General features: G+C 39.4%; 1 protein-coding gene across 6 annotated transcripts in view; it reads right to left on the bottom strand.

The window, feature by feature from the left end:
• Positions 1–702: 702 nt before the first annotated feature.
• The window catches only part of LOC118429124 (CCR4-NOT transcription complex subunit 3-like), a gene marked incomplete at its 3' end in the record, with an annotated part of 31,448 nt that continues 8,420 nt past the window's right edge, over positions 703–23,730 (bottom strand). The window contains 19 exon segments of one of the 6 annotated variants that reach the window (XM_035839512.1): positions 703–828; positions 2,229–2,397; positions 4,055–4,265; positions 5,038–5,103; positions 7,532–7,691; positions 9,042–9,180; positions 9,986–10,130; positions 10,676–10,762; positions 12,026–12,097; positions 13,383–13,484; positions 15,138–15,226; positions 15,634–15,731; positions 16,376–16,578; positions 17,705–17,792; positions 18,228–18,389; positions 18,918–19,013; positions 19,405–19,533; positions 20,798–20,887; positions 21,745–21,819. In XM_035839512.1, the coding sequence (XP_035695405.1) occupies positions 703–828; positions 2,229–2,397; positions 4,055–4,265; positions 5,038–5,103; positions 7,532–7,691; positions 9,042–9,180; positions 9,986–10,130; positions 10,676–10,762; positions 12,026–12,097; positions 13,383–13,484; positions 15,138–15,226; positions 15,634–15,731; positions 16,376–16,578; positions 17,705–17,792; positions 18,228–18,389; positions 18,918–19,013; positions 19,405–19,533; positions 20,798–20,887; positions 21,745–21,819 (2,307 nt within the window). 6 annotated transcript variants of the gene reach the window in all.

Here is a 23,730-nt window from a genome sequence, read left to right as displayed (position 1 = left end):
GATCCATGTCTTAGTCAAATATCCCAGGTTATTATATACTAGAGACTTAATCTAAATATCCTGAGTTTTTCCAAGTTTTGTAAAAACTACACTTTCTTTTCCTCCTGTCCTTGCCCAGCTGTTCATTATCATCAGTGATTGTTTTCAGATTGTTTTCAGCTTCTCATGCCAAAAGCTTTAAACTTTCCTTCCCTGAACGCATGGAGTCTCAATATCCATTTTTTCCCATGTTTTCAATTTTTTTTTTCTCCTCTGTCCTTGCCCAGCTGTTCATACTGTTCAGTGATTGTTTTCAGCTCCTTATAAAAAAAGTTCTAAACTTTCCTTTGCTGAACACAAGGAGTCCGGCTTTTTACAAGTTTTGTACAAACTACTCTCTCTCTTTTCCTCCTGTCATTGCCCACCTGTTTGTACTCATCAGTGATTGTTTTCAGCCCCTTATGTTAAAAGTTTTAAACTTTCCTTTGCTGAACACATAGAGACTTGGTCTATATATCCTGAGTTTTTCCATGTTTTGTAAAAACTACTCTCTGTTTTCCTCCTGTCCTTGCCCAGCTGTTCATACTCATCAGTGATTGTTTTCAGCTTCTCATGCCAAAAGCTTTAAACTTTCCTTCCCTGAACACATGGAGTCTAAACTTCCCGGCTTTTTACAAGTTTTGTACAAACTACTCTCTCTCTTTTCCTCCTGCTCTTGCCCACCTGTTCGTACTCATCAGTGATTGTTTTGGGCTCCTCATGCCTCTGGAACCACATCATGTATTTGGTGTGGAACCTCCACGATTGCTTCTTCAATGCCTTAGCTGCTAGGTACTGAGCCTTCGTACCCTGCAAGAGAAAGCAACAACATTTTCCATAAAGTTTTGGCAATAGAAGGGGGGATCGGGAGCAATAGAAACTATTTCACAGACATACAAATTACCACTAAAGTGAGCACTAAACTAAATATAGATCACCAGCCTTTGCAGCCTTGCTTTACCATATTAATGCTCCAAAAGATAATGATGATTTGAGTTGTGTCAATCATTCAATTTCCACACAATCTCTTTTCTTTTATTACTTAATGGCTGTCTCAAGGACCCTTCTCTCCGTTCTAATACAGAAATTTGCTTGTTGGGATGGGCAAATATTTTACCCATTCCGTCTCAAAATCTGAACTTCAGTACATGACATGGATGAAAATGCGTTTTCATAAAGTGAAAATCAAACAACTAAATTGAACATCATGAGCTCCTAGATTAAAAAAATTAAAGCTGGAGCCATCCCTGCATTACTTCTACACTGACACATCAACCCAGTTCCCAGCTATGTATCTAAATGCCTTGGGTGTTACCAGGGCTGTCTCCAGCTTAATTTTTTTTCTGTCCCACTCATTGTTTGTTGTTTATTGTCCTGGTGAAATACGCCACTTTAAGCTTATAAAAGTACATTTCAACAGTTTCATGTCATTTTTGGGATGGATGGGGTAGAATCCTTTTCCGTCCCAACAATCAAATTTCTGTCCTAGGAAGGACGGGTCCTGGAGAAGGCCTTGGGACTTCTGCCGCAAGTGTAACAAGGCTGCAAAGAGCTTTACGCTGTGTGAGGTTCAGTATCCAGACACAACAGGCATGTACAGATGTGTTGGAGTCGTAGACCTCAAGTCAGTCTGGCACACACATTCCCCCAGCCTGGCAGGGGAGGCCGGGCTGGCCCTTGGTGTGCCAGGTACAACTTAACACTCTCACTACAGGGAACAACTTAACAACACACATACATTATTACTAAACTACAGTTTTCTGAATAAGATTTACGTCAATCTTTGCTGTTTTTCTTCTTCTTTTTTTTTTTTTAGAAATGTGGTAAAGGGCTATGACATTCACTTTTCTGTTACTGGTAGATTAGTTTTTGACTGCCAAAATATACAACAATACAAGCAAAGCACATGCACTGATTGTTGGTACGTGTATCATACTACGAAGTGTGTCACTGTTTTGTTATTTTCTCTGATTTTTTATGATTTAGATATTGCATAATACGACTTAGAAGACGACAAAGTACACAAAAAGTAAGAAAATTTGTTCTTTATCTTTGAAATTCATTGAGTATCTTTCTTGTTGACAGTAAACAACCTTATGGCCACCACTGTAAATTTCCTATGCTTGTGTAATGTACAATTTTGGTGTTATGCAACACATCACATAACACATTACACGTTACACTGACGACCCCTGCACCTGACAACTCACCTCTAAGTAGTAGAAAATAAAGAAGAGCGTCTCGGTGGAGAGTCTGGTGAAGAACTCAAGGCTGTCAGAGTGAGGCAACGGGTGCTGGGGGTAGTAAGGCGGTGTTGGGCACGGATTTCTAGGCAAGTATTGTCTGGAAACAACAGAGACCAATAATCCTCTTGACTTTCTGTTGAACAATGAGAGTACATGTTGTGAAGCCACACATCATGTGGAAGTTGCTGTTCTGTTGTTTTCATTATGATTGGGGGGGTAGTGTTGTTGTTGTTGTTGTTGGAACTTGCCACAACATGAAAAGGAAGAGAAAGCAAACACGAAAAAGTCGTCGCATGTGCAAGAACTACATACACATGCACATAGTAGTATGTGTGGTTCACACATGCACATGGATGTGTATGCTTCGCTACAATCTGGCTCAGAGGTCTCCGTCTCAAGTGGCAGAAACGTGTGGGGTCCCCAATCACTAACTTGGCTTTCCTCACAATTTTATTGCTTTTCCTGCGTCCTAATCTTGGCACCTAATAATGATGTAGTCCTGACACTGACACTGAACTCTTTATCATTTCTTTTCATCGTGACAGGATTTTGAAGAATTTTGATATTCAGAATCCCATTCAAGTCTGGTTAAAATCAATTATGGTAATCTTACAACCAAAACATTTTTTGAGAACAAAATACTCAAAATTTCAAGAAAGGAGAACATCTGCGAAGATAGACATTTTCTCCCTTGTCATTCATGGAACTGTACAAAAGAGACAGAATTTCACGATACAAAATTTGCTCAACTAAACATGTAAAGCGCTTAAAAGCAACTTCTTTGCCCTATTCCCAAATGAAACTTCAGTCAAATCCTGTAATAGTACTACTACTGTAGTTGCAAACGAAAACAGTGCTCTGAGTTGACATGGGCCCCTAGTTTCACTTTTTAGATCTTGAGAAACCACAGATGCCTTTGAGACGAGAGCGACTCTGAGCCAGAGATTGTAGTCCGGAGTGCATTACACGTCAACACCAATACATCAAAGTCATGCTGAGTGATGCAGTGTACAGAAAAGAAAAAAATTAAAACAATCTAAAAAGTACTCCCTTTACAACATACAGGTTCTGACTCCTCTAGAGAGCACAGTCTACGTACGTACAACACCACCATGCAGTCTCGGCCTGCATGCAAAGTCATAGATACTCCACCACGAGACACGCCAGAGTCACATGACGCTCGAGAGCCAACCACACGCAGCCAATCAAACACCACAGGCGCCCCGGCATGGCCGACCAGCCAACTAAAAATGAAGTCTCAGGCCCAAAAAATAAAGGTAGTGCACAAACGGAGGATGGTACGAAACAGTCCGGCATCACCACGGCAGTGCAGAAACAACGACAATAAATAATAACACAACAACAACACCCAACATGCCTTTGGAACTGCAATATTCTCCAGTGTTGGATGTGAGGAAGCGATTTATATAAGGTTTTTGCAACTTCTTCGTCTGCTTGGTCTAATTTGATTATTTACTTCTGTTTTCTTTACAATGGTAGCTCTCTCAGCAACACTGTTCTTAAATTTTGACAGCTTTGCAAGTGAAACTGTGGTCAAAAGATGATTTTTTTCACACAGAAAGATGGTGACTTTTAGATTATCATATAGGCAAAGTTCTTGTTCATAGCAAATTTGGAAACTAGAACAAGACCAGACTTTAGTTTACCGCTGCAATGTAACGTGTTGCAAAAACCGAGTCTGAGATAAATTTCTTTGTTTATTGTTTTCAAAGCTTCTTGCTCACACCAACACTGTTTCGTGCATAGCCAACAGTCGGAAGTGAAGTTACCTTAGTTTTTCGGAGTCTGACGGGTGGGGCATGTGATGGTAGGACGCCTCCAGCATGCCCAGACCGTACACATTGTCCTTACTGAGTGGGACGGGACCCAGGGGCGCCACCCCAAGGATGGGCTGCAGGTGGGCTTCTGTGGTGGGCGGGGGTTGGACAGGGGCCTGTGAGTCTGTTGTTGTTGTCGTTGTACTGCTAAAGAGGGATGAGACTGGAAGACAGAAGGAGAAACTTAGCTGAAGTTTCAAAGATTTCCGAGCATAAATGGTAACACTAGTTCATCTTTATTCATGGGTTACTATTCATGGGTTAGCCTATATCAAAACAAGACAATTGGGGATAGCAAGTCGACAGACGGCGGTTTCAAACCGCATATTGAATATCTTGCAATTTGAAACCACCATCTGTTAAATTGATATCCCTAATCACCAATTTTTAAACCAACGGATGTAGGTTACCCCACGAATAAAGGGGAACTAGCGTTACATCTCAACAACAGACCAGAAATTCTTTCTTTTCCTAGTTTCCATTTAGATATATCAAAGGCTTTATTACAAAGGTTTTGTCAGAAAAAAACTATCTGTATACTGTCTGTCGAAAAAAAACATCAGTATACTGGTGCAGACTAAAGTTCCAAGTTCAGGAGGAAAAATAGATTCTTTGTGATGTGACTTTATCATTTTGTTTCTTTTGAAATACACTGCTGAGAGTCAAAGAGAGAGGAATTGAGCTAATCACCACATAATATCAAGATTTCAAAGCAAATTGTAGACAGCAGAGATATCCTCACAAAACCTGTCATCTTGTTCTGAATAATGGGACATGAAAGATCATCATGACATCAACACATTTTATATTCCACTGAATAATAATCTACATCTCTCGACTATTTTAGAGTGATTGACTAACATGATTAAACTACCATCATCTACTTCAATTTGTGACAAATGAAGTAACTATTTCTCCATATTTTCCCAACTTACTCTTTGCTAGCCTGCCAGAATCTGATAGGGTTGGTGTTGTGGGTACTGCACTACCGCTACTGAAAGCTGCAGAAGGGGAAATAGGAACCATTAGTATTGGCATGAAAGTTCATCTGTAGCTAACATAGAAAAGAGTTAAAACTTTGCTCCAAGACATAGAATTGGGGAATCTTTACAATTTTCAACTGTTCTACTGCAGTATTCCCCAGGATTGTGACCAAACAACTAGGTACTATAAACTTCCTGTTTCTTATGAACGGTTAATGACATGGTGTATCCGAAATGTTGTGTGATCTACCAGTAGTTGTTTGGTCACTTAAATTCTGAAGGAAGCCTACAGACCCGTCCAAAAATTATGATGAGGTAAATTTTGTGTTGGAACAAAGTCTTTTACCCAAAACCATAGTAAACACTAGCATAAAGCTAAAACATACATGTACCATTGCTTGATTAACGCACCAATGATTTCACAATAATCTATCATAAAAACAAAACGTTCTTGACCATTTTTCATCCCTCTACTGTTTTGACTGTGGGGAATGGGACAAATATTTCATCAGCTCAGCTATTTGTAATTTCAGTCTACATACTGCATTATTCACTGATGAAGATTAGACATCCTGGTATTAAGATACCCAAGGTAACAGGTACTAAAGCAATGGTCTTTAAATTGGAAATGGTCATCGTCAGTGTCTGGATACCTTCCAGACACTTCCTTATTCATTTACGTCTTACTTTCTGTCCAAGTCGTTCTTAATGTCAATGGCTTATTGCAAACAGGCTTTCACTGGGAACTCTCTCTCGACTAAGTCAAAGAAATCAGCGCTGGTCAAAAATCCCCCAAATTCTCTTACATCTGCTTCACTACTCTACAAGTGATTCTTGTTCAAAGTTTGAACTGTTTGATTCAGTGCCGACTGTATCACAGCAGGAGGTTGTGTTTTCAGTTATTTCTGGTCACATTTAATGGCATTTATCTCAGCAAGTATCTGGCAAAATGACAATGATGTATGTACATTTAGGACTTTAAAATACAAAGGTCAACACTGTACTTGAACTTTGCAGAACTCCAGACGAAAGTGCATTTTGTGGAGGCTTATGTTGAGTTTAAGTAATGTTGCTGCTTGTGATATTTCAGGTAACCTTTTCATGCTTGAAAATTACCAAATAAGTCCAACAATTGAGAGCAAAGATTACTTTGAAAGCATCTGAACTGTAAGGCGAAAAGCCTACAAAAGCGATTGTGTGATACTGTAAGTGTTCAAATCATACTTGTTGCATGGCTTCTATTTAATCGAGCTTTAATTATTTTCGATCCCACTCATTATTTGGGAGCCCATTTTGTTGATTTTCAGCTTAAGAAAATACATTTTCAACAATGTCATAGCATTTTTGGACGGATGGTCTCGATGTAGCCTGGTTTTACGTGCAGAATTAATCATTATATATCCAGGGAATGTTAATCAAAAGGGGAGCCCACATTTGAAGCAATTATATCCCATTTCTTTACACCAGCATCACTTAACACCAGCAGGTGACTAGTAGCCCCAGTGAACATCAAACAGTTAAAATTTGTTGCCTTCTTGCAACTAGAGTAATGACTACTTTCTGGTGTTGACTTGATTTTGCCACCCACCCACCATGCATAGAGACACTATGTCTATGCACACTAAGGGTAGGTTTTTAACAATGACAGCATCAAGGTATCATGCTGAACATACTGCACGATTGACGAGTGGAAAGGGTGTCTACTTGGCCAATACTTCAAAACAAGACACTCTGAAGGTTATCCTACCCGGGGTATATCAGTACACCAACCACAGTTGTCAACAAAAAGGAAAGTCCGGGTTTAAATTAACCCATCTTACCTCAATCACTTGTAATATGTGGCTCTAAATACTGATTGTGTTTTTCAAATATTTTTCACTGCAATGTAAAATATTTCTCTGCACATTGCCATCAGTCTATTTTTTCAAGATTGCAGCGCATGCTTTGTCCCTGACATGGCAATTAGAGTTATGGTATGAATGCCAAGACATGAATGGCAAGGATCTCCCTACAGAATGGTACAATAGTGCTCCCCCATCATATTGAATATTACTGTACCACCATACTGGTTTTCATAAAAAAAGGGTCTTTCTTATGAACATATTTTTTGTCTCTTTAGAATGCAATTTAAGATGAGATGTTAAGCTCAACTCCCAAGAAACAGCCTCCAATTTGTACCTGTAATTATGCTAAAGCTTCCTTGGGATACAAACAGCTGGTTTTCATGAAAATAAGGTTGTTCATATAAACATATTCTTTGTCTCTTTAGAGTACAATTCTAGGGCCTTGAGATGTATGTTAGGCTGAACTCCCAGTGAATGGCCTACAATTTATTTTTTTATACTATGCTGGAGAATCGATGGGGTACAAACAGCCCTGCTGCGTTATGGAGAATGGCCGCTATGCTGGTCGACCAATCGAGTTTCAGTCCCGAGCTCGGTCCTACCTCCTGAATCCTCCGTACTGAACTGCTGTGTCTGTAAGTGTTCCTCCAACCCTGCGTTTACCACGGCCTTCTCCGCCATACTTTTCAACGATGTCATAGATTCCGACGATTGCTGGTCCTGTCCGAAAAGGAACAGCAAATTGGTGGTTATCTGTGAAAACTGAAAGATACAGGAAGGGTTATGTACTGCCAGCCAGAGGGTCAGCTGCTTAGCCATCTAGGTGCAAAAAAAAAAACAGAAAGACAGTAAGTAGGACGTTCAAATAAGGCACTTGAGGTATAGCTGGAGTTCCTTATGCCTGGTAAACAGCCTGACTTGCAGCCAGAGAGTTGGCAGAATCAGTAACTGCGCAGGAAGGGCGAGGTAGAAGGTACAAGTTCGAACAAGCTTCTACCTGCCAGGAACAGTTGGAGTTATAGTTTCAGGAAGAGTCAGCTTTTGAGGTGACCGCTAGAAGCAGAAAGTAGTCTTTTGTTGAAGATAGATGTGATATTTTTGCAGCCTAGAACTTCAGACTGGTGTGGATGTGATGTGAGTGTGAAGAGAGACTGCACAAGAGGCCCTTAACCAGGCTAAAGAACATCTGAAGCATGTAGACAAACAAACAGCTTTTCACGTTTTGATGTTGCTCTTTATCAAAAATTTTATTTTTCCTTCCACTAGAAGTATCCAAATGGAAAAGAAACAGGCAGGTGTGTACCTATCACAGCTGAGTCATTTCACATTATAGATACAGATTTTTATAACCACTTTACTACGAAAATTGGAGTTAGACTTCTTACTTTACAAGTAATTTTTCATATACCTATACCTGTACCAGTGCAGGCATGAAGGGGAAAGTATTTCAAGCCTTGCGTAAGCTTGCTGTCTTTGAGGAAGGGAATCGAATGAGCCATTTGCCATCAAATATGATTTTTGATAGAACAATGCATGAGGAGCAAAGATCTGCAAAAGATGTAATCAAAGAGAATTTGTTCATTCTCAGAAGGAAAACATTCAGAAGAGGAATTCGCAAATCTTGATTTTTGATTAGATTGCAAAACAACAATCTGCGAAATCGTCTGGGAGGATTCGGAGAGTTTTCTGGGTCTCTGTGTTTCTTGATTTTCGATTGGATGACAACAATTGAGAAATAACAATCTGCGAAGTCATTGGGGAGGATTCACAGAGTTTTCTGGGTCTCCGTGTTCACCTTGTACTTGGCAGCGTTGAGCAAGGACAAGAAAAACATCAAAAGAGCAATTTGCAATTTTCCATATTTGATTGGACAACACAATTGAGGATTGAGAAACAACAATCTGCGAAATCGTTTGGGAGGATTCAGAGAATTTTCTGGTTCTCCGTGTTCACCTTGTACTCGGCAGCGTTGAGCGAGGACAAGAAAAACATCCAAAGAGGAATTTGCAATTTTTCATGTTCGATTGGACAACACAATTGAGGTTTGAGAAACAACAATCTGCGAAATCGTTCGGGAGGTTTCGAAGAGTTTTTCTGGTTCTCCGTGTTCACCTTGTACTCGGCAGCGTTGAGCGAGGACGGCCCGTTCATGAGTGGTTCCGACTTGCCGGGTGTCGAGGGCGCGGACATCGTGGACGACGTTGTTGATGCTGACGACATGTTGGCCAGCCCAAGCGATGCAAGGTCTTTGCTGTAGAACATAGCGGAAAATACTTATCATCCAATAGACAATGGTAAACTAGGACTATGTCTCTCCAGGAACGAAGAGGATAAGTAAGTAAGTATCATACAGGACTCAATTAAGCTATGACTATATGTATATACAAGCGATGCAAGGTCTTTGCTGTAGAACATAGTGGAAAAAAATTGTCATCCAATAGACAAAAGTTAGGGAAAACTACCACCATAAAAAAGGACTGAAGGAAGCAAGGACTATATATATATTGTTGGCACAAGCAATGCAAGGTCTTTGCTGTAGAGCATAGCAGAAAATACTTGTAATCCAATAGACAAAGGTTAGAAAGAACTAGGTAGGACCATCAAACAGGGCTGAATGAAGCTAGGACTATACGAATGTATTACCAGCCAAAGCAATGCAAGGTCCTTGCTGTAGAACATGGCAGGAAATACTTGGCATCCAATAGACAAAGGTAAAGTAGGAATTTTAAACAGGACTAAGTTATGACTACATGTGAATACAAGCGATGCAAGGTCTTTGCTGTACAACATAGCGGAAAATGCTTGTCATCCAATAGACAAGGGTTAGGCCACATCATGTAAATTTTATGGATCACATCTGCTCATTAATTTTTTGCCTTATTTCAGAAAAAAAGAGAATTTTTTCTTCTTTGGAGATGGTCAACGTAGCAAGAAAGTACCAAAATGGGAAAATGTGTTGCCCTTTCCCGAAAGAAAAAGATCTGGCTTCTGAGCCAAACACACTGCACAACCCTTCTTGGTGGAGGTAAAAACGAGTGAGTGAATGAATTACGTACGTTGAGGTAACACTGTTAGCAGCAATGGTCATCTGGGTGGATGTTTGGCTGACGATGGGACCTGGCGCAGAGTTGACGGGCGGCGTGGGCGCAACACTACTTGGGACGGAGCCCTGCGAGTGGTTCAAGCTGTTTGCTGTTGCTTCTACAAAAAAACAAACAGAGACATCATCAAAATTTGTCAAAAGCATCTACATCAGATGCTATGCTCAATACTGTCTAGATTCTCCATGTAACTGGATCACACACACACACACACTCACTATCCGTTTTATCGTCTATTGTTCTCTATCCTGTGGGGGTTAGACGTTATATGTTCAAGAAAACTCATCGGATCATAAGCTCTTGCATTTCCTCTAGGCCTCACTTGGGCAGCACCCATCTCCATTTCTGTACCTCTGCTCCACACAGCTTTCTGCAATCACTACAGCTAGCGCACCTTAAGTGGTGTGTGTTCAACTACCATACTCTTCCCAAATGCCGACTGCTAAGCAGAGAAACCAGCAGGTACGATTTTGAAGTCTTAGGCCGTGATCAAACTCAATGATCTACTGACAGCAAGGCGAACACTCACAAAGTATTCAACTAACGGTGAGTCTCTCTTTGTCTTTCAAAGTGAGTGGATGAAGAGAAAAAACAGGAAGACAATAAAGAAAACGAAGACATTGCAGCTTCGACTTCCTCCCTTACCTGATAGCTGCCCATCTGGTATTCTCTGCTGCGGTTTCGAGATGGCTGTTGGCGGTGTGACGGGTGGCCTGGGCTGCTGCGCTGTACCTTCAAAACACAATTTTTTTTACCATGAATAATTTCATCAGGACAGTGAATGACTGAATAATAAAGTTGCTTGTTCACAACCAAACAGTTCACATTTTGGTGACCTTCTGTCATCTTCTCAGCGAATCATATGATATTCATAAAGTTTGCATGAATTCCAGAAATTCCATGAAAATGCTTAGGCACCCCTTAGTGGTTTCCTGAACACTTCCCAAGACAATTACAATACCTGTATATCCCTCAATCGACAGAGTTTTGAATTTGAGTTTGTCTTAAAAGCACAAGTACAGTAGTGAAAAATGTCAGTCTCAGCGTAGACTGTAGCTCTATTACCCCCCTCACATTAGGCAAAAATTGATCGGACGACGAGTCTGCAAGCTCTAAATTACGAGGAGGCATGACCCTGATGCCGACGAAGAAAAGGCAGAGTACCCTCTTCCCGTCAGGATCATGCCTCCTCGTAATTTAGAGCTCGCAGACTCGTCGTCCGATCGATTTTCGCCTAATGTGAGGGGGGTATAAGGAGCACTTTCTAAGACTACTAGACAACTGTGCTGTTTTGTAATGGCTTGATCACTGACTTGTTAACAAATAGCATAAAAAGTAAAGGGCTGCCTAGTGATCACTTAAATAGTCTGAGTGCAAGAATAAAGTAGTCAAATGTCCATCTGATATAAGTATGCCTCGTTTTTGGCATACTGTCGGTTGGAAATCTTGTGAAAATGTAATAAAGTAAACATCACAAAGACAACGTGATTACACAACAAAACCTGAAAACAGAAATAACTGTGTGAGTGGCCAAATAGTGGAAGTGTTAATTTCTATTACAATAGATGTATACAAATGTTAAAAAGTTCTAACATCAAGAAGCCACACAAAAGTACTTCTAACAAAACAAAAAAAATAATTCTGAAATTACACATGGGACTTGTTTCGAATGAAAACCAAAATGGGTAAGAGATAACCTTTACAACTTTGTAATGAGGTTCTTGACTTTTGCTTGGTTTAAATAAAAGTATAGTTACCAGTACATGCTTGTGCTTTTAACTAGCAGTGGCTTTTCAATGTCAGACAAGACGGTGAAAACTAGTGCAACCATATAATGTTAGGAGGCCACAAAACAAAAACAAAACACACCTGAAAAAGGAAATGAAAGAACTTGAGGGAACACTTTTTATGTAAGAGGGGAACAAAGAAGGACAGAAAAACAATGTTATGGTAAGCGCCACTACGGCTGTGTGTATGTCGGCTAGGCTTGGTTACCTGATGATGACGTCTCATTGTGGTGTGCTGTGACAGACGACCATGCCGGCACTGACGAGTGGTTACTGTTTTCTAGAGAGGTGGCGGCAGAGGGAACACAATGTTGGACTACAACGGGTTTATGGGAACGGAGGGGGAGGGGGGCATGGACAGCAGGGTGGTTGGACAATGCATCTGGCAACATTAGCAACGAGCGGCTTCCAGCGTTGGACAAGTTTACTGGTCTGATTGTCCCAGGCAAGTGAAAGTGCCAATAGATACATTTTTAAGTGCATGTTCTACCCTACTTGTCCAATCGGGCAAGTTTTTTCCCAGAGTGAGATTTTGATACATTTGTTGTTTATCACAGTCATCAAGGCTCAAGCATGGTTCAAGAAAGAAAAATAAAGCCAATAATAAAAGAATTCCATTGTTGGCAGTGAAAATACATAGTGAAAAATGGTACTTCAATTTCTGGCAAGTGAAAAGTTAGTTCAGGCAAGTAAATTTTTTATGTACTTGCTCAATAGGACAAGAGAATGTTAGAAAACTTGTTAAACCCTGGCTTTTATAGCAAACATGTTCACATGGTAAATAGCATCTTTAGCACCCCCATTTCTGCAATGGAGTCACCCTGCAATGTGACAGTGCCAGATAGCTAGATGGAACCATGTTGAGAAAGGAGGTAGCATTGCAAGAAGGGACAAATGCTAGACAGTATGTTTGATGGACCAGCAGATAGATATATTGTTTTTTTTACATGTATTCTATTATTTGTTAGCAGTCATGCATGCCATCTATTTTAATACATTCAAGTATAGAGTCATCAGTTATAATGAATGAAAATAAATGCTTGTAAGTAAGGAACAAGGAGAATTGAATTGATCTTACTTCAATCTTCCAAACAGTTCCATTTGCAGATAAAACTTAGTAAAACCATGAAGTGGGCTGCAATTTTTTTGCTTTTTGTTTGCTCTTTCACCACAATAAATTTTGTTAAAGATCGGTGAGAGTGTGACACCAGCTTTAGGAAAAAAACAGCTTGTGTGTGATCATCCAGCCCTGTACATTTAACCCCAGGAAAAAGCCACAACGACAAGAGAGGCAAGAGTTCTCGCCAGGATTTTTTTACAGCGTAGGGGGCAAAGCCACCTAGTAATAGTGACAGGTGTGGGGGCATTGTCCCATGGAAAGGCTTAAATCTACAACCCTCAGAAACACCATTTTCTGCATTTCGAGGGCCAAGTTTTCATTTTCCTATCATAGTGTGGGGGAAAGAGATAGCAATGTAGGAGCCCCCTTCACTCGACTGCACTGGCGAAAACCCTGAGCGAGAGAAAGAGAGATAGAGAAAGAAAGAGGGAACCGTGTGCAGTACCTGAGATGAGAGAGGCGGCACTGTGGGGGGGAGTGGCGGCAGCTGCGGCAGCATATGCTGAACCAGAGGGGGGAGGGGGGATTGGGAACTGACTACCGCTCCCTACACACAGCAGACACACACACAAAAGACAAACACAGAGAATACACCGTCAGTCTTCTAGGTACACGTACCACAAAATATGCAGCTACAACTAGAGAACAACTACAGAAGGGTTGGTGTGTGTTACATGATGTTTTAAAAATTAAGGGATCTACACTGGTTTGTTTTAAAGCTGCCAGTACAATAGTATGTTGACATTTCTACACATAGTAGTCCATCAGATCTCATAGAAAGTAGGGAGGATGTCAAAAAGGAGTTTCTTTCTTAACATGATTTTTCACTGATGTGAATTAATGTACAAATAGCTTCTGCTATGTATAGTTTTAGCTACGTACAGTTAGATGCCCGTTGACCATTAGAAAGTTTTGCTCATGACAACATCAAGATATAACTACTCTGATTACAGTTTCAGTGTCCTAATTTGTTTTGAAACAATTCACTCCACAAAGCTGGTTCTACATAATGCATCACCAAAAGAACTTTTCTTCATACTTGGGTACACTTTATATCCTAGTGTAATTGCGCCATCTTTGAAATCAACACAAAGAATCTAAACCTTTCAAAACTAGTTACTCATTCCAATGAACACATTTTGTGGATGGTATACATAGAAGATAATAACACATGCACAGAGAACCACCATGGAAGTCTCACAGAAGAGAAACATTACAGTCGTGACCAGAGAAGTAGACGAACAGAGACAGACATGAAGAAGACACGCAACAGAATTTTTGCAAGAAACAAGAAAAACATCTTACGTGAAAAGGACACCCATTTAATAAGAAGAAGGAATTCAAAGAAAACATGCTTTCTTGGCAAACAAGGACACCTCAAAAGCAGATGACGATCATTTGTTTCTCTGTTTTACTATACAGTGTAATACACATTTCTAAACCGTACAGAGACTCTACATAACAGACATGCAAGACGAAACTTCACAGATATGCAACACAGCTAAAAATCAAAGCAAGATTTACCTTGTATACACAGCAATATCCAGTAAATGTACCATCATAAGTATAATTAAGCATATCTTATGCCGAGTTGATTCCATTATATGAATGACATCCACTGAGAACCGTGTCTTCTTCGACTTTGTAACTGACCATTGTATACTACAACATTGGTATCCAATTTCAGACATTTTTTTCAATATACGGCATATATCTACTCATTTGGAAGCTGCATTGAACCATTTACAGTATTGAAAACTTCATTTGAAACTGGAAGAAAACTGATGCACACGTAGATGTCATCCATGTAATCAAAGCAGCATGGCCTAACAATGAACGAATGCTACCCACTGCACATAGTGGCGTGTACCTTTATTTAGCTCTCAAGACTATTTCAACCAACATGCAAATGTCACCAAAATAAACCATGGAAAACATTTTTCGGTAGAGTCCACTTTTGCATGTCTCTACCTTCTACTGGTCTGAGAGCCAAGCTGATAAAAAATATGTGTAGTCATGGCTGCCTACAGTAGCCTGGGTACTATCCGTACTCTACCGGGGCTCCTTACACTTAGGGGTAGTGAGTGTAAGGAGCCCTGGTAGAATACGGATGGTACCCAGGCTAGCCTAAAGCAGACTTTGGAGAAAATCTGTGAGGGAAGTACTCTGAGAAGGCACACCACGATCGCTCCAAACTTACCTGTACTGGTTTGCCCTGCTGCCGCTGCAGCATACGCCGGGCCAGCAGGGGGCGTCGCTACAATGTGATTGCTTGCTGACGACGAAATGCTGCATTGGAAAGGCAATTATCATTCAGTTAGGCAAAAACGTTGCTTAATGCATCAATCAACTTGGTATGCTGACTTTGTGGATTGAGGTGCAACATTTCTTCATGTTTAATTTTCTTTCATCAACCCACTCCATTATCTTACTGCAAACTTGAGAACTGATAAATAAAAACGTGTGGCCTAGTATTAGTAATAAAAAACAGCATTTACAAGTTCTATAGGCAATGACTTTCATTAGATGGGGATATGGAAACACTGTTCATTTTGCAAGGTACTAGATACTAAATATCCCTGTTATATTTTATCTCACCCTTGCCTCCCACGTGACCTCAATGAAAAACGGCCTGCAGGCCAATTTGAGCTTTCTCAGGAATAAATAAAGGTTCAAACAAACAAACAAAATCTCACCTTGCAGATTTGCTGGGAGTCTTGCTGCCATTTGCAGTTGTTGTTGTTGATGAGGAGCTTGGCAACGAGGATGATCTCGTTGCTACAGGTTTGACCGGCTGAACGAGACAAACAAAACATTTAACAACTCGCAAAGGGCATGGACTGCTTGTTGTACAAGGATGATAACATAGATTAGAATAATATAGGACTAACTAATTTATGCACACATCTTTTTGTACACAAACCAATACATAAAATCTAGCATATTGGAAATAAACCAGTCTGCCATACTAATTGGCAATTTCTAGAAGTGACTCCTGAAAGAATAGTATCTGCCTGAGGAAAGAATAAAATTGCAGAATTGGCATATCTCCAAAAGTTCAACCCGACAAAATGCCTTATGTCCAGTTGTCAAACTTTTGCAAATAACACGTAATTACAATGACCAAAATAAAACTGTGCAAGAAGCTGAAAGCTTATATGTCTGTTGGCTACCCAACTAATCTTCTTGATCAAATGAAATACATGTACGTCATATCTTGGAGTGTGCCAGGAATTCACATAAAAGGGTTTGAAGAGCGGTGTGAAGACTGCTGCCTACCCATGTCAGGGAGCCCAGCAGTAGCCTGGATACCAGAACCCAGCCCAATCTCAAAAATATCTATCACACGAGAGTTATTTCTGAGATTGGGCTGGGGTCAGGCAGCAGCAGTATAATCAAATACTGGATACTACTATAGATGCTACTATATCAAATCACCTCATCTGTTGACTTGCTTCTCTCCTTCTTGTCATCCTTCTCCTTGGAATGGTTGGTGCTGGGACTGTTTGGCGTGGGTGAGCTCGAGTTGGACAGCTCCACCGCCTGTTCCGCATTCGCCTTCTCCTTGTCGAAGACTTCGTCCGACATCAAGCCACCGATCTCTGACGGCGACGTCGCGATGATTGTACCTAGGTTCTTCTCTGTGGGGAAATAAACATCAACAGGGTAGAGAGTTAAGGTTTCCGCTTTTCTGTCTCTTTTAAGAAAGGATGGATAAATGAAAAATAGCATGCAAGACAAACGAAACACAAATTGGATAAAGCAAACCCTCCAACGCACTCACATAAAATTGAACCATAACTCATTTATTCACTATAGTACCTACACTAAATACTTTGTTCCAGACATTAGCGTTGACTTAGAAATAGTTCAAAGTCATTGCCATGTACTTACAAGACAAACTACGTTTAAGACCTACTCTCAAAAGTGCAGCTGCAATATTCATATGTAGCTCTTGATTTCTATGTGTAATTGCTATTTCACCATGCACAACTACCAGTGGTTAAAGCAACAATTTTCTTCTATTTTCAGAAGCTAGCAAGGAATCAATTAAGCTAGAGCTCAAATTGGTCTGACACGAAGGCAGAGCTATCAATGTTTTTTGCCTAAACATAAACCTATTCTCACCACACAATTTTGCTTATATCAATATTCAAAGAAAAAAATGCTTACTACATTCAAACAAGACTTCACACTCCTACAGTGTTTTGGTGGCACAACAAAGTCACACATACTGTTAAAATACATCGCCTTGCTACAAGACGTAGTGCTTTCCGTGCCTTGAGCTTGTGCTTGGGCCTAGGAAAAAAATGTTGTGTTTCCTGTTTTCCCTACCTACCCTAGAAAAACCTGCCGACCCTAGACTTTTTTTGGGTGGGCAGTGGAGTCACATTGACATTGAAAGACACTTAGTATCTTCATGCATTTCTGTGTTTTTTGTTTCACTTTATTGTAATATGTCACACAAGAGTTTTGGCCAGCCTAAAAAAAATTTACAAGAGAAAAAAATAATCCCCTACCAACCAACCCAATTTTTTTTGAGGACTGAAGCAGGAAACACAACATTTCTTTCCCTAGACCTTCACAAATACAGCTCCCTGTACATGTATACTATATATATATGTATATCACAGCACCCCATCTAACCAGCTACAAATCTAGCCTTGTAGCCCAGCTACGTGTAATGCCTACAGAGTACGGCAGCAGCACTGCACACAATGAACACCCACGACAAGGGCTATCCACACAACCCTCCAATATACCTACCAGGGTCTTCTAGTCCATGGTTATACCTACCCATTTCTTCCATATCAAAATCATCATATAGGTACTCATTCTCCTCAAAGTCGGGATCCTAGAAAAAGGAATATCCATTAAGACTCCAAATCGTTTTTTTTTTCTTGTTCTCCTCGAAAATTTCTTAACTCTACTTGTGACGGTGAATAAGCAAAAAGCAGTCATTTTATCAAGGCACTGATTGGTGCTTTGAAAGGCAACTTTTCTTATAATACAAGCAAAGTTATTAACATCATTTGTGGTGCATCATGATATAAAAATGGTCAGAACAACAGCCATTTAATTTGTATATTCAATTTCAAGACAGTGCACAATGGAGTACTGAGACACTTCTTTTATTTTTTTAAACCAGAAAATAAGCGTTTCTTTTCATTCAACTTCTGGGTGCACAAGGTGATGTTTAACATTGATATCATAATTTTAATCATTTAAGTGTAAGAGAAACGACTCACATAGAACGAAAACAAAAGTGTTCTGAAAGCAGACATCTTACCTGTGATGCCTCAATGTAGTACTCCACCTCGTCCTTGATGTTTTTTATTTGTTCTACCTCCACCGCGCTGTTGTCCAACATTCTTAAGAGCGTCTCCAACTGCTTGATGTGGTACCTATGCCTCTCCAACAAGGTTTTCAACTCATCTACTCTTCCCTGTTTCTAAAAACGGCAACAAAACATATGTTTATGAAGGATAGGCATCCAGGTGAACAGTATCAAATGACAAACCAATACAATTGGATACGATAGAGAGATTACACCCGAGGATTTCCAGTGACATCCAATACTCTTCTTCAGCATCACTAGAATGAACTGGCACTGAGCAAATCAATACTATTACATAACATGTAGCTGTAAACCAGGTCAAGTATGTCATAGTTATCAACTTAGGATTGAGAAGTTCTTACATGGGATCTTCATATAAGGGTCCTGTCACATACATCATGCAATCATTGTGCAGTTAGAAACTGAGGGAAATCATTGGATAGCTGTGTATGTGTCCTGCAAAATCTAGCTGTTTTGTTACAGAAAAAGCTGTCTTGTATCCTTGTCAGCAATTGGTTCTGTGGCAGCTTGCTTTATGAATCTACAGCATCAATATTGTATAGCTAATATGACCGCACCGTAAAGTATCTTTGCTTTTCTTTAATGTACTTTCGAAAACAAGTAAATACTCCTTGTACATACATCCTTATCGAGTTTCTTTTTCTTGGATGATGCTTGGACAGCTTCGACCTCGCTCTCGAACTGGTCCACCTGCAGAGTTAGTCTCTCAATGGAATCCTGGGATGGAAACAAAACAGAACAGTGAAAATTCAGTGTTTCATCTTGTACTGATGAAGGCAATAGATGGTTGTCAAAACGTTTATTGAAGAATTAAAGAAGGTTGTGTAATGAAGAAGACTTTGTTCAATTGATCACCAACCTGATGAAACTTTTTTACGGATAATTTTTTTATATGTTTCATGGTTGAGGCGTCACAGTTTTAATCCCAGGAGTCGAGAAAATATATGTCATGAAATGTGACAGTGTGTTTTACATTATTTGACAAAATTCTAACGATAAATTACCATTTGCATTAAAATCTTTGATATCTAACAATTATGACATCACAGTTTTAATACCCTCTAGAGATAGCAGTACGTAACATTCAATAATTCCCAAGGAGACTCACCGTTAACCACTGTATTGTGTCGTCTCTCTCTTTCTGCGCAGGGTCTACTTTCTGCGCCAACCCCAACCCTTCCTTTGAGTACGCTTTCGTTTTGGTCTCCCTTTCCACCACCTTAAATCTTTCCATTTGCTGCAAAACACAACACAAAACAGGTTATAAACATTGGTGTGTGTTTAACTAGACAGTGACTACTCCTGGAACAGAGTCACAATTTGAATCCCTTACATTTACATGCCATTGGAGAGTATTGCTCTGCAATTATCGATGTACTCGTAGAAAAGAGCTTCAGGATTTCGTCCATTCAGCAAAATTCAACCTGTTGTCCTCTACTGTTGAAAATGCTCACAGTGTTTGCCAATCTTACTTGTCATAAAGCCAATAAAGCAAAATAAGAGAGTCCAATGTCCAATGCTTGAGGTTGTCCTTCCCCACATACTATAGTGTTTGCCAATCTTGTCAGCACCAGTGAAAGATTTGCCTTTCAGCTGGACTGAATCAAGATACACCATCCACGGCCATTAAGACTGAGTTTCAATGTTCCTGCCATGCATGTAATTTACACCCATATGGAAATTTTCAATGTTCCTGTCCCTTCATCATTTTTAGCCACACTGACCTCTGTCTGGAGATAATCATCCATTTCCATTTCTATCCAGTTGTAGAGACCGAATTGTATGTGAACAATGTTCCTACCATGCATGTAAGTTTCACATCCAGATGGAAACATACGTGTGAATCTAGGGCTTCTATTAACACACACACACATCTATGCATTCACAGTCCAACATACTGCCTTCACACTTCAGTACCATGGACAGCACTTATGCAACCCACAGAGTCCTTTTAGTAGGCTTTACAGAAATAGACTGCACAGATAATAAGGTGGAACTGTTGACGGACAAGCTCTTTGAGGACAATCCTGGACACGCTCTTAGTGTTACCCAACACGATCATCACTTCAAACCACGGGGGTACTTTCGTGGCAAAACCAAATTTGGACAGATGTCAGTGTGGCTCATAAAGCAATATTTTCAACAAAAGCTATTTTCTGAAGAGTAGTAATAACCAAAACCAGCTTGACGCTTTAAGCTTCATCTTTTGGCCCACACACTGGGAACATGCTGCATGAATGTTTAACGTGGGAAGTTAAAATCACAAGTAGTCGTAGATAGGCTTCAACTGAAGTTTTGTTTCACTTCTTGCTACTAAGATATCGATGGTTCTATTTTGACAGTTTGTAACCATTTGATTGATTGTATCTTTACTTAATCTGTAACATACATAAATTGCTTCTATAATGTTTCAAGAGCCTCCCTTAAATTTTAAACAGTGCTAAGTCATCAAAAGTGACACCCAGGTTAGCCTTATGTTATCAAAGAAGCACAATACTTACTGTTTCAATGAGTTTTCTGTTCTCAAGCAGCTGCCTTTTGTCCTTGATGTCGTTTGATGCTACCCATGTTTTGATCTGGTCTCTCAACCGCTGAAAGAAATCATCATCATCATCATCATTCAGATTCTTTTTGTAATAGACATTCTTGTCACATTAACAGTAAATGCATTTTAGATTGCAGAGATTCTATTTAGCCCAGTGGTTTTGGGTTTGTGGTAGCGCCATTTACTGTAGCCAGCAAAAAATTGTCATTATAAATATTGGAGTTTTTGAAATTTTACATTCATTTTGCTGTTAAACTTAAATCCCATTCATACTAGGATTTGCTTATCAGGATTCACCCCAAATGGGATTGATTCCAATTTTGTCCACCAAATCCACTTCTTGAGATCTGGACCTTTTATACCAGGATTCCTGAATCAAGGTTAATCCAGTTACTGGGCAAATCTTGGTATAAAGGGACTTAGAGTACATGTTTGAATTATGTCTATTTCTTATGCAGAAAAACCTTCATAAACAAAGCAAACCCCTCATACCATCTCGGTGACAGGTGCTTTTTAAAACGCTAAAACTTCACATGCCAAAGCCCGTAGACATGTGTCTTTACAAAGGTATTTTTGATAGGCGCCAAACCTGTGATCTCGCCCCGGGGTATCACCATGTTTTATCATACGGCTACAAATAGTACATGCCGTATACATAATGCATACATGTACAACAATGCAAAACCTAGCTTCAGAGGATTTTCCATACAAAGACCAAACTCCCTTGTTGTAAAGCAAAGCAAAAAAAAGCTCTCTGGGTTTCCACGAAAAGAATGTCCTTACACCCAGGGGACGTAAGTATGTATGAAGCTGTACATATATCAGCAGTGTCAAAAACTATAATTCAAGTTCTATCTTTCCTTCTACAAAGTTTGACAACATATACATCTGATTGCTTCTTACCTGCAGTTTCTTGATTTCTTTCTTAAGATCGTTCTCATATTTCTCCTTCTGGTTGGAGTTGGTTGCATTATTCACCTGAAAAAAAACATCATTTCAAAATTTGAATGTCATCCATTGATCTTGCTAAATCTTTTTGTTAGTTTGTTTGACAAATATCAATTGATATTCATAATTGTAAATAATTAAAAATAATATTCTTGAATTTTTCATAAGAAAATAATACACGAAACACCACCCATCAAAATTCTAAGCAGCAAATATTATTAAGATGCATATGACAAAGCTAACATCATATGCCTGTTCAGAATATGGTCCATATTGACTATGCGACAGCTGTAGCTGTGCACTTCCAAAAATACACTGTTAACAACTAATATAACATGATGAATGTCTTACTTAACCTTTTAAAAAAATATAGTTTTGAAGATACGAATCACACAGTCAACATAAGTCAATATCATGCATAGATATACAGGACCTGAAAGGCCTGATTCATGTATAATCTAAGAAATTCGCTTTAAGTGTACCATAATTTTCAGTGAATTATGACTTTCATTGAAAAAAAAACACTGTACTATTACAGATAATCTAAGCAAGAACACCATCCCACTCTCATTATATATTCATAGTTGGTAATTTTCAATCAAATTACTCTTTTATGTTTGGTGCCCAAAACTATATCCATTTAGGTTTCCTTATAAATGGAAGTCCTTTCCCGCTGACAAAATTGCACAGATTACAAAGCTTCGAACAACAAAGACGTGCATATCGCAAACATAAATTAAATACATGCTGACAGCACAGGAATTGCTTCAGCTATTTTTACTCTGCGGTAATGGTTCACTGAACATGTTGCCTGTCGCAGAAAATTTCTACATGGCTCCTATAATTTCGAGGTTTTGAATGATCATACCTTTTAGCCAGTTTAGGACTTGGATATTCCTAATGCTGCTGACAAGGTAGCTAATTATTCTTTCAGCGCCTACGTGCACAGTTGCACATGTTCATGTAGTGAGTTACCTGTCAATGTATTGGACCATTTTACACCTGATCCATCCATGCACTTTAGTTGGGATCTTTTTACAGGTAATTTCATACTATTAATTCCTTTGGCTCTATAGGGGATTTTGCAAACAATCAATAATTATATGTGGTAACTTTTATGTCATGTGTAAATGTTAAGACTCAAATGTATCTCTACTATTCTGACAGGCCAAGGCTGTAGTTATCTAGTTTATTTCTACGTAAGATTCTGTAATAATCCTTTTTATAAACGACCCACGACTGGATAAAATACCATATTTCAGTGCTCGCCTTTCTTTAAAAACCAAAAATAAACACATCAGTACTATATTAGCATGTCTAATATAGGATTGAGCAAACAACATCAAGTCATACTTGATAATGATTTACCGAGTTTTACAGCTGCCATAGCATAAATTTACCATAAGTTGACTCTAGGTTTTGCTTTACTTATCTACAAGAAATAGCACCCGGTACATGTTGGTCTTAGTTGGCTGCAAAAAATATATCCATTTCTGATTTTCAGATTTTCTCAAAAAGAGGCAACACTCTAATACCACATACTAAATGCATCAATAATTTTCCCCAACAAAACTCTTTTGTTTCATGCACGTTGTTGTAAATCTATTTCTGCAATTTCATTCTGTCATAAAGAAGCTAATAGCACAAAATGGGATCTTTTTGCCATTCAAATATGAACTGGGCGGTTGCATAATTATTCTTTGACTACTCTTTTGCTCCAGTCGACAGCATTTTGCCTGTGAGTAAGATAAATTATGATTGCCTCTATTAGTATCCCTGCGCATGGCCGGGGAGTGCATCAAGCTGCAATTGATGGTTGGGGGGCAGGAGAAGGCAGAGATGAATATAGGTGAGGATGAGCTTTCCCAGAACGTTCAGTCAGCTTTGCAGTAGCAGGGCTCGAAATACCACCTGTATATGCAGGTTAGTGCAGGTACTGAG

The sequence above is a fragment of the Branchiostoma floridae genome, chromosome 13 (genome assembly GCF_000003815.2).
Source record: "Branchiostoma floridae strain S238N-H82 chromosome 13, Bfl_VNyyK, whole genome shotgun sequence".
NCBI classification, from domain to species: Eukaryota; Metazoa; Chordata; class Leptocardii; order Amphioxiformes; family Branchiostomatidae; genus Branchiostoma; species Branchiostoma floridae.
The sequence above is the reverse complement of the archived record's forward strand: the minus strand, read 5'-3'. Positions and strand labels throughout refer to the sequence as shown.